Source organism: Rhinolophus hipposideros, assembly GCF_964194185.1.
Source record: "Rhinolophus hipposideros genome assembly, chromosome: 25".
Classification (NCBI taxonomy): Eukaryota; Metazoa; Chordata; class Mammalia; order Chiroptera; family Rhinolophidae; genus Rhinolophus; species Rhinolophus hipposideros.
Window position 1 is genome coordinate 29,834,440 of NC_138071.1, and position 12,074 is coordinate 29,846,513.

The window sequence follows — 12,074 nt, forward strand, 5'->3', positions numbered from 1 at the left end:
CAGGGGGCGCTGCCCACCATCCCTTGTGGGACTCGAGGAGTTGAACTGGCAACCTTGTGGTTGAGAGCCCACTGGCCCATGTGGGAATCGAACCGGCAGCCTCCAGAGTTAGGAGAATGGAGCTCTAACCGCCTGAGCCACCAGGCCGGCCCTGGTGCTATTCTGTTTTTAAAAGAATGTTCTAATAACAGCTTTATTGAGATACAGTTTACCATTACAATTCACCCTTTTAAGTGACATACAATTCAGTGATGTGTTTCAGTATGTTAACATAACTGTCCAACCATCACCACTATCTAGCTTTAGAACATCTTGTCAGTCTAGGAAGAAACCAGATCCATTTGCCATCATTCCCTTCCCCTTCTTCCCCAGCCCCTAAAAGGACAACAGAAGGTTCAGTTGCTTCTTACCCTGTCTTGTGAACAGTAATGTCTTTTGTTAATTTTTGTCAATTGTATAGATGATAAATGTTACAATTTATTTATTTAAAAAATAGTTTTAAGTGCATTGTCACATTTTTCTAAGCCCCTCTCTCTCTTTTCTTACCTAGCATTCTTACCTAGCATTGAAAATACTGTGTATTTTCAAGGGGGTGAAAAGTCATACATGATAAGCACACATGATGTGTCTTACTTAAGTGATACAGGTGCTGCTGACCTCTTTTTCTCTTAATTACACAATTGAAATGGCTTGAGGTATGACTCTGATAGGTTTTAAGTATTTGTTGTCATTGCTGTTAGGAAATTTCACGTTGACCAGTATCGTCTCAGGGAGAATACACTTGGGAGTGGGTCGGGTGACCAGGGGAAGCAGAACTTCAGGCTGTCGGGAAGTGAAAGGGGGTTTTGTTCTGTGCCTTCTGGATTCATACAGCTTTGTAGCATGGATGAAAAAGGCATAGCCATAAGGAAAGGAAAGCAGATCGCCATTTGCAGGGCTTCCGCCAGGAGGGAGGATTAATTACAAGGGGAAAACTGCATTTTGGGGTGGGTACTGGAATTGCTGCATCTGTCAAACTCAGAGCTGTCCACCAAAAAGTGAATTTTACTGTAGATCAAAAAAAGAAGCGGGATCCTCGAGATGGAATGTAGATCAATCTTTTGTTTTTAGAAGATAGTTTTTTAATACTTCTGTGAAATTAAAATTTTCTTGTATACAATGCCATTTGTGCCCATTTGAAGAAGAGGCTATGGGCTGTGTGTGCTGGAGACATGTCGGAGCCCGTCCTCGGTGTGGACGCAGAAAAGCAGACTGAGGACACACGAAGCAGGCACGGGCCTCAGACTCGCCTGTGCTCACACCTGAGCGCCCAGAAGTGCAGCTTGAGCTTCTCGTTATCAATATCTGTGGCAAACTGTACTCCGCTTTATTTCAAAGTAAATTGTGTTTCAAGCTTAAAAGCGTGCACTACAGAACTAGCGGTGCTCATGTCCTGACGTCTGTCGTGAGTGCATGTTACCGACAGGTTCAAGTGTGGCACAGAGTGTGTCACTTTATCTCTAGAGTAGTGTTTTCTTAGGAATTACATAAATTCTATCCACCTGAGTTTCCAAACAGTGCAGTCAGCAATGCCCATTTCATATATGTTCATGTTATACCTGTCATACATGTACGTATATGGACAATGTATGCATCTTTGGTTAATACCCCAGATGAGTAAACCACAGAGAGCATTAGCTCAGGTTTTATTCAGTGAATCAGAAGTAGAGCGATTGAGACATCAAATAAGAGATTTATATATTTCATTTGATTGTTTCTAGATAAGTTCTTTACTATTCTGACTATTTTGCTTAAACTGATCTCTCAAATCATTTAAAATGGAAATTCTATCAATGAAAATATATTTTCACACATGTATGCTTTGTACAATACAATCTAAAAGATACGACATAAAACTTTCTGAAACTGTAAATTCTGTGGCACATCAGTAGGCAAAGCTGAGTAGTCACCGTTCCTTGTCATTCTGCTGGGCAAAATTGGTGCCTCATATAGAGAGTGACGATCTCTGGTGGGTATCTGGGTATTTTAGGGGGTGCATTGGTGGAGAGAGCCATATGTGGTATGGATCGCTTGGGGGTAATGCCCATCTTGTATTTTCGTTTGAAGAAAAGTAAGATTTTCTATATGTTTGTAGTTAGAGGCGAGTTCTCCCAGAACGTCACTAACTCAGCCTAATTTGCCTGGTGTGTTTTAGGAGGATGGTAGATTGTCAGTACCCTACATAACAGAGGAGTGTCTGAAAAAGCTGGATACAAAACAACAGACCAACACGCTGTTGAATCTGGTCTGGAGGGACTCGGCAAGCGAGGAGGCCTTCACGCTCATGGCCTCTGTGTGCCACACGCTGATGGTGCAGCAGCGGGCAGCCGTGCCCAAAGTCAGGCAAGTGGGCGGGCGCCCTCCCCCCCCCCCCCCCCCCCCGTCCTGTGCTTTGCTCCCAGTCTACGTCTGTTTGTCTGAATATACCACAGAATGTTCCACTGTCCAAGCATTTCGTGGCAGTGAAAGTTTGTTTTTCTCTCCCAAACCAGTGAGAGGGGCCTCTTGCTGGCCCGTGAGGTTTCCTGTAAGTGTTAGCAGAAGAACTCATCTTTCTATAGAATTTTAGGAATGAAAGAGGAGTTTGGTCCTGACCGCCTATTTTAAAAGTCAGACTTGTGCTGGCCATTATATTGTAGAAACAACCCAAATATGACACATCTTTTTAGGCTCTTTCATAACACTCTTTTTATCAGATTGCCCTGGCATTTTACTCTGGCACTCTGAAATTTTTGTTTTTAAAACTTTGATATAAACTTTCGAGAGGGACAAAACAACGTACAAGTTAAAATGTGGTTCGTTTATGCTTAGCTAATTGTGACGGTAATCTTGCACTATTTACTTCCCTCTCTTTTGAGTGATATTTTAGTGGTTTCTTGGTAATTTAATAGAAAAATACTTAACAGAGTTCAGTAGTAATTCTAGGACCTGAGGGAACGATGTCACAGGCCACCTGCCGAAAGGCTCTGTCAGTATGTGGGTCCTGTGTAAAAAATACCAGGTGATTCATGTCACTCCAAAGGCTCCGCTCCGGTTTTTACAAAACGCCAGCCCACAGCATGAAAAGAGCTGTTCCTTTGGGTTAGGACAGGCTCTTTGAAATGAACTGTATGTGGTAACCACTAATGCAGCCAGCTAATTAGACGCTATCTCCTAGCTTTGCTGACTGGTGTTTATTACAGGGGAGGAAGTGGTGCCCCCAAGGTGATTAGCCCGGGGCTGGTGGCATGACTGCAGGATATGAGACCCTGCAGGGACACTCGCTTTGATTGTGGCACAAAGTCCAGCCTTTGGGTGCTGATTGCTCTGCTACATGCTCAGGGTCCTGGGCTGGGCTTCCCACGCGAGCTGCTCGGCACTGTTTCATGGCTGAAGGAGCTTTATGAGTACAGCACCTATTTCCTCTACGAAACTACTCTGGGATGTCCTTTATGGTTCACATCTATTAGCCTGTATGTGTTTAGAACGTCTTCACAGCTCATGAAAGAGCAAACAGGCTTACTTTAACTGTTGTAGTTTTTAACTGCTTCCAACTTTCTTTTAAAAGGTATTTAAAACACGATTAGTAAATCCCTGGGCTGATAACCTCCCAGGTTGTGTCAATCCCTTTTATTTTCAAGGTTGAGATTTGCAATTTTAATTGGCTTCCCATTGACTGTCAGGCTGTATAAAAAATGCCGAGGCCCTTTTTACATTGATATGGAACAGTTTCCAACGTGTGGTTTAAGTGAAACAAGGAAGATACAGAACAATGAATAATAACCAATAGGCAGTCCTACCTTTTCCACCTTTCTGACACAGAACGTAGGTTCCTATTCACATTGTGTATATCTTCCTTTTTCACTTAAAGAGGTGACGCCCGCCCCACTGGCCGTCTGCAGCCCACACTCCGGGTCCCTGTGCAGGCACTGCCCTTCCCCCTCCTTCCTGCCCCCTCCTCCCTCTTCCTGAGCCCCTGTCACGTGTTCCCCCCACAGACCCCATTCCCACGCGTCTACCTTTTCTCTTGGACCTCTCCCCTCAGTTTCTTCCACGGATCTTTTTTGTCTGTTTCAGTGTTTTCAAAACTTCTTAGCCTCCTTTTTCGGTTCAGTTTCTTAGGCCTGTTCTACTCAGTTGATTCTCTGGGTGGTCTCTTACATTCAAAGGCTCCAGCCTTTCTGGAGCTCTGCACTCTTGCTCAGCGGCTCCCAGGGCTGTGCCCAGACCCTTACATGCCGACGACTGAGCTCTGCGTCGACCTCGAAGCCTGGGGGTTGCCTGGGGTTGTCCTGTAGGGCAGTCACTTGTGAAACGTGGCTGCTTCAGTTTAAATTTATTAAAATTAGTGTAGACACCCAGTTCCTTGGCCACACTGGCCCGTTTCCCGGGCTTAGGAGTCATGTGCGGCCAGTGGTTGAGATCTTTCGTCAGGACAAAGTGTGTTGGACAGCACCAGCTGCCCAGCCGGGACCTAGGCTTAGACCACGCCTTCCCAGTCAGCCCACACGCACTGGTCAGCACAACGCATGCCTGCTGCTCCTCTTATGTCGGGGTTTGCCAGACTGAATTGTCAAAATCCAGCCCTGATTATTTCATCCTCTTGCTTAAACTAAACAAACATCTACGGGTGGGTCCCCTTTGCTTTCAGGAAAACAGCCCACTCCCCGGCGTAGGCCCTCGTGCAGGACTTGCCTCCTGAGCATTGGGCCACCGCTCGGACCGCGTCCCCAGCCCCAAAGCACTTCCTGCCTCCGCCCTGCTTCATGACTTGCCTTTTCCTTGATCCTGTTGTGCTATTTTTATGCCGTCCTGGTGTCGCACGCCTCTCAGCTTTTGCCTACGTGGTCTCTCCAAAACGCGTCCTGCTGCCTCCTGTCTCTTGTGGCTGAAGTAATCTGTTAGATTCATCAGAGGTTGCCATCTCTCTCAGGCCTTCCTGAGTGTACGTACTGTGATTTCTCCTATTCGAACTCCAGGGGAATTTTCATTTTACGCCAGATCGGTGCTGCCGTTTAGAGTGCTGATGCCAAGGAGGCCGGTAGATGGGCATATTCTTTGGGGCTGGCTCTTTTGTTCTGTTAGCATCTAAACACTTTGAAACAGAATTTTGAAAGTAGTGTTTTAGGGATCAGAAAGGTTGATATAATTTGCCTATAGTTTTCTTGTAAATACGTCAAATCTTAAGACATCTCAAATCAGTTTTATTACAACACATACTTGATTTTTTACCCAAAACTAATAGAATGAGCCCGCTTAATTGTGTGTTATTAATCATTGTGATTTAGACACAGTCGTGTGCCCTGGACATGTATGGCTATTGCGCCATCTGTTCTCCAAGCACTTGTAAGTAATGTGATGATGGCTGCTCCTTAGCTCCTGATTCGAAGTCCATATCTTTAATAATTTGAGGTAGAATGATTATGCAAATGGCTTCAAGGGATACAAATACGGATTTTTCTTTGTAGAGTGTAGAATTATTATAAACTTCATGGTTTTGTAAACAGATTTTTATGGTAATTTAGAAAAACTACTGAGGACGTACCTATAGTGAGAGACATTTGCTTTTTCGCCCGTGATTTCATGTTTGCTTTTATTATCAGTGATAGCTCCAGTATAATCTATTGATTTAATTGGCTATTGATTCATGTTAAAATTTGCATTCTGTTAAGTCAAATAAAATTCATGAGCTTTTTAACATTTCAACACATAATGATTTAATTTTATTAGTAAATCTATTTTGAAATCATGGGTAGATGATAAACTAATTGGCAGGAGTTATTGGCAGACACATCAAAATCATAAAGAAAGCTGTTCTCTTCTAAGAATAGTGTTAAGAAATTGTAAGGGAAGAGGAGGACGTGTCCAAGGTATCGAGTGCTGCTTTCCCCCATTTAATTTAAACTTAGTGTAAGGGAAAGTTGAGTCTGTTCATCTTAAAATTAAAGAAAGCCATTTATCAGGTAAAGGGAACTGTCTGTTTAAACTGGTTAGGATTTTAGCACTGGGGTGTTAAATGTAAACACAGCTGTATATCCAGAGCTTATCTTCTAGTCTTAGGTCCTCGTTTGTCGGAGAAGAAAATTTTTTGGCAAGTTGCCTCCAACTGAAATATGTCTTAAAATTTTTATTCTCATTAAGGAAATTTAGAATTTGCTTTTAACCTCACATTGTCTTAGAGGTGAAACGCATTTTAATACTGTGTTTTTAATATCCCTTTTGCCAATAAAGTGACACTTCCAGCAGAAAACACAAAGTGTCATGTTGGTACTTGTGTGCTCCAAGTGTGGGAGCGTCTTTGGGTGGCTGGCTTGTCATATTTCTTTTACCTGTGACAGCTTTACATACAGAGGAAGTACCTGAGAACCGTTTGCTGTCGTGACCTTCACTGCCTGTGTGTGAGCTGGTGTCGTCTATTGTGTTTTAATAACTGGAATAGTCCCTGCAGACAAGTGGCCTGAATTTATGACCTGGGTCGGAAGTGTCAGCCTTTGCTAATTAACTCATAGGGTTGTCGCAGCTAAAGAAAGCTTAATGGGTAATTTATAATCCATCCCAGCGTATGTAAAGAGTATGTCACTTCTTTGCCATTTGGCAGTAAAGCCCCAAACTAAATAACTTTCAGTAACTTAACAAAAATATTTAATATTTTATTTTATTATTGAGTGGTTAATTTGGAAAATATAATTGTTTCAAAGTTAACTTGAAATATAACTTTGGAAATGTGTAGCCATTAAATGGTGTTTCAGATATATGTGGAAAGTTGTTAATTATAAACATGTTAATTGTAATTTTTTTGTGAGAAAATGTATTATAAGAGAATATATTGGGAGAACCTCTTTTTGTTTACATATGAACAGAGTACCTGTATGGTTCATATACCTAGGTGTTAATTCTGATTATTTTGGGGAAGATGAGATGAAATGTTGCTAATTTTCTTTTGCCCTCTTGTCGTGTTGTTAAGGAAAAAAAAAGAAACACACCTATTGAAAATGTGTAATTTTTTTCTGATTTTTGAGGTGCTAAATTTTAGTATTTATATTTAAGACATTTTAAGTAATCTTGGTATCAGTGAAATCATACTAGATAATATGTTTTTTAAAAGGACTCAATTTCTTGACCCAAAAGAAATAAGGCAAGCAAGTACTACCTTCTAGAATTCTTTGGTGTTGAAAGTTTGTGTTTTGCTTAACTTTTTTCTTATTCTTTTGTTCTGTGTGGTGGTTTTGGTAGCCTTGATAGCATATAATACTTCATAAAGGCAGGAAAAGCAAAATGTTAGCACTTCATTTGTACACTTGGTTTATGGTAAGTGTTTAAATGTGTTAGAGATGGAGTTAGTGTTAGGCCTTTCTGATACAGCTCGTTTTCCACACTGACGTTTGGGTGGAAATTTGTACATTAAGACAGGAACTCAATATTTGATAACATGGTTTATTTCCTTGATCTCCTGTAAGTTACTATGTTGTTACCGTTTTTCATTATTCCAGTAAATTTTTGTTTTTAATTTCTCACCCTAATTTTGAGCTTTACCCAGTTGGCTTTCCTATGAATTAGTGTAGTGTGGTTACCACTTTGTCACAGAGTGTACTTGTGACAAATGTAACACACTTGATGTAGAGTCATATATTTGAGCTGGGAAAGACCTTAGAATTGATGTAGTCCAACCCCTTCATTTGCTGATGAAAACAGATTGTTTTTGGCCTCCATGGCGTCTGAAGAGTGGTTGGGCTAAATGATCTAATAGATTCTTTCTCGCCTAAGATTTCTTGATTCTAGGTAAATTTCACATACTTTCGTTATTTTTTGTGATTGTGCTTTTAATGCCATTTGGACATCTCAAACTGCACCACACGGAAATAGATTGATTTTTTTTTTTTTTAAACCTCCATATCAGTCGTATGCTTAGAAAATACCAGTCCTGAAGAACGGATCTGATATTTTGGATTGAATCCAAGAAAATGATCGATTCAATTTCAGATTTTTTTTTTAATTGAAAAGTGACTTATTTATCTAAACTTTCTTTATTTCTCTTCCACTGTTTAAATTAGTACACTTCTTACAAAATTTAGTCTGTTAAAGTATTTTGTATTATACTCAGTACAATATTTGCAGTAACTACGGTTATTAAAGCTGCGGTAAACTGTGAATACAGACCACACCCACGACTGTTAATGGCCACCGCTCATGAAGGGAGCTGGCAGGAGCCTGGGGGGACCCCTGGTTGTGGTCACCATCAGGAGAGAGAAGAACCCTCTGTCCTCAGGAGCCTTGGGGTCACATTGGCTCTCCCAGACCTCTCCCCCTTCCACCTCAGCACCCCACAAAAGTGCTCCGACGGGACGGAGTCCTTTCATCTTCAGGTTTTCACTGGGGCCGTTCTGGTGCCCCTTCCATTCCTGATTCTGCTCCCAGAGCCACCTGTTGTCACACTCCACCTTCCTTGTTCTTCTAAGATGGTGCGAAAGTAAATCACATGTGAGTCACATTCCTGTCTGCAATCCCTGTTTCCCACCATCCTGAACCTTTTTACTGTGAGTTAGTCTCATAAGGTAGAAATTTACTGTTTGCCTCCTGCACTTCTAAAAATGTTTTATGCAAGTTGTTTTTCAAACATTGTGACTATAAAGTACATTTTATTAAAAAACATAGGGTGCTGCATAGAGCTAATTAAGTTATCCACAAAGTTCTTTAGTTTCAAATCATTGATGTTATACAGAGGGGTTTTTAACCTTTAAATATATTTTTAGACTTAAAAAATTTTAGATGTTAACATTAAAAGAACATTTTTTGTGTTTAAGAATGGTTACTTAAAATCAGTTACTTAGAAAGTTTACACTGTATATTGGTAGTGATAAGATCAGTGATACGTAATGTTTCAGGATGTTACCGTGTTACGACATGTGCTCAGAAGGGAACAACTCACCTGTGCTGTGGAGCAGCCAACCCAGTCCCTCCGGGTAGACCAGGTAGCGGCAGCACGGGGCCCACAGCTCAGGGGCAGCAGGCACAGCCAGTAGCTGGGGCGCCGGGGCCCTCCCATCACACTCACCAGGCAGCTGTCATAGGGAGCGTGCTCTTTGTGGTGTTGATGCAGATATATTCCAGATTGTCTGTTATGCTCCGTGTGTAGCTTTTGTTGAAGAAAGCCATTGAATGAGTGTTTACTTACTCTTATTTCCCCCGTTTCTTTTAGGCTTCTCTACAGTTTAGCCTTTAATGCCAGGTTTCTGAGGCATCTTTGGTCCCTCATATCTTCCATGACAACACGGATGATCACAGGGTACGTGTTACACGGATTTATAGACTGAACTTAACGTGGGAAGTGGCACCTAATGAAAGGACTGTAAGAAAGTGTTTTAAGGACTGCTTATATCTAGCTTATTTCATATTAGAATGTAAATTCTAGATGGTCTCAATTTGACAAAAAGAAAATTATGCCAATTTCATAGTTGTTTATATGTATTATTAAGAATATGGCTTTATCTGAGGGTAAATTTCTTTTAGAAATTCTAGTCAGTTTTTGCAAACCAGAGGCTTGAAATTTCTTTTCTCCAAATGACTTTCCTGTGCTTCAGGTAGTGAAAACATAGATTTGAAGCAAACTTAACACATCAAAAGATATCACATATTGTAGAAGTTTGTTTTAAAACTTGATGTAGAAATAATTTAATTTCTCTTACCTGAGTCTTGATGTAACTCGAAGGCTAGAATCTTTAATACACGTATTTTATTTGAATATGTAGTAAGTAGAGCATTTAATCTCCTGGTAAACTGGCTTAGCCCATGACTGTGTTGAATTTCCCGCCTGTCGAGTCTGAGCAAATCCGTCTGTGCTGTGAGGTGAAGGATGAAGCGTGTCACTCAGGTCCTGGGGGACTAAGCTTCACAGTGTGACGCTCGCTGGTTTGGAGGTTACAGCCCCATTCTAGGGCAAAACTTTGGAAGGAAGAGTGTTTTGTTCTGTTCTGTTTTGTTTTGTGGCTTTTTGAGGGGGTGGACAAGAAGTTGAAAGATGGAGGGTGGGGTATCCAGAATTTGACTATGCCCTCATCTGCAATCTAACTCGCTCTGTGACACCCTAGGTGGTACAGGAAAGTCTTGTGTTGAAATTTCTGGACCTTGAGCGTGAGGTATGTGGAGAGAAAGATGATCACGTTTCATTGCCTTGTACTAGTGGTCAGCCCCGCTGTGAAAGGACTCTGGTGTCCTCCTCAGCTGCACGGACTGTTCTTCCAGTAACAGGGGACTGTCTGTGTTTTAGTAGCATCACTTTGAGTTCCTTTCATGTTTTTTTCCTTTAATTTTATGCATCTTGAGTGAGTAAAGGGGCTTTTTAATGATACCACTACAACAACCTCAGAAAGGGTAAGTGGTTTATCTTGTATCAACAGTGCGAAGCAGAAATAGAGAAACCCAGGAATATTCTTTTACATCTCTTCATTTTCAAATTAAAATATGAGGTTTTTAGTATGTTTGGTTTTGGTTTTGGTGCATTTCAGCTGCTTCTGACAGTGTCAGCCTTGGCTTTCCTGAATGACAGGTTTGTTTAAAGCTGAAAGATGCCGGGGATCATTGGGACAGGAAATTGTCATTGACCTCTAGTGTGTCAGCTTAGCAACACGTGCTGTCGTAGCTGTGCCCCCGATGGCCTGTTGGTTTATGGTGTTTGTCTCTTGGTGAGGAAATGGAGACATGGTGTGTAAAAGAAAAATGAGGTGCTGTGAATTACACTCAATTAGTAACACGATTTAATAAGTTGGTAAAGTTCTACAAATGTTTAAAATCATTATTTCTTAAAAGTCAATGTGAGAATTTGAGTTTCTTTGTACTTGTCAAGTCCCTCAAGAAACTTAATCAATCCTGATGTATACCTCAGATTTGTGCTAGAATAAAGTGTCCACGTTTTCTGAAACTGGTATTGAGTTTAACTTGAAACTAGTTTTACAGCAGGACTTACACAGCCGGGACGGCATGCCTAAGCTTCGGTGAGCATGAGGGTCACCAAGGGAGCCAGTCAAAGGGCAGATTTCCTTGTCCACCCCTTGAGGCTGGGGTCCGGGGCTTGTGTCAGAAGCCCAGGGGTCTGCGACTGTCTGAGGCTCCTCGGGGACTAAGATGGAAGAACACATGGCCGGCTGGTTTCTGTTGTCTTCTGTTAGACACCCATTACCAACACCAGATTGTGCAGTGACCTCACGGCTGGCACAGCCCCTTACTGGCTTTAACTCGCAGGGACAGTTCTGATGACACGTTGCCCACTTTCCACATGGGGAGTGACAGGAAGTAGACAGGGGTCCCTGCTGTGCAGTTAAGCCACCCCCATGCCTCCTATCCTCCACATACATAGCCTTTTCTGTCATCCTGGCTTTGGCGGTGAGATGGGACAGTGTACTTTGTCCCTTTTTGTATGTCCTCGTGCCTTTGTACTTGGGACCAATCCCTTCTGTTCTCTGACTCATCCAGCTGGTGCTCAGTGCTTGGTGCTCAGGGTTCATGTCCAGGGCTCAAGGCTCAGTGACCGGTGCTTAGTGACTGGTGCTCTGTGCTCAGTGCCCAGGGCTCAGTGCCTGCAGTAAGGATTAAGGCATGTGCAGGTGGGAGGGGCAGTGGGCAGAGGATGTTTCTTCTCAGTGGGAGCAGAGTTCGTTGGGGTGCCTGCTGATGGCAGTGCTTCCCCTGAACTGCATCCCATGAACACCCTGAGGCTTCAGGGGTTCATCCAAGCTCACTGCCAGGCCTTACCTCCTCATCGCCTGCTGTGCTCTCCCCCCTAGAATTTTCGCAGTACTGGGCAGCAGTTATCATTTGTGGGGCCTGACTCCCGGTCATATGTCATCTAATATAGAGCTGTGGTTTTGTGGAAATAGATGTGCAACGTATAAACATACACAAAGGAAGATAAGAGAATGATCTTGCCCACCACATCTAACGCAGGAGTGATTTGACATGCTGTAGGGGACGGTGGGCTTTACAGTTTAGAGAGAGCTTACAGGTGAACCTGTTAGCTAAATGTTCGGTGAGATAAGGAATCACGTCGAACCAAGAGAGAAAGG

At 42.3% G+C, this 12,074-nt stretch overlaps 1 protein-coding gene across 2 annotated transcripts in view; it reads left to right on the plus strand.

The window, feature by feature from the left end:
* The window catches only part of UBE3C (ubiquitin protein ligase E3C), an 82,036-nt gene that overhangs the window by 23,369 nt on the left and 46,593 nt on the right, over positions 1–12,074 (plus strand). For both annotated transcript variants that reach the window (XM_081038134.1, XM_081038135.1), the window contains exons 10-11: positions 2,195–2,382; positions 9,215–9,301. In XM_081038134.1, the coding sequence (XP_080894260.1) occupies positions 2,195–2,382; positions 9,215–9,301 (275 nt within the window). The remainder of the gene's footprint in view (positions 1–2,194; positions 2,383–9,214; positions 9,302–12,074) is intronic.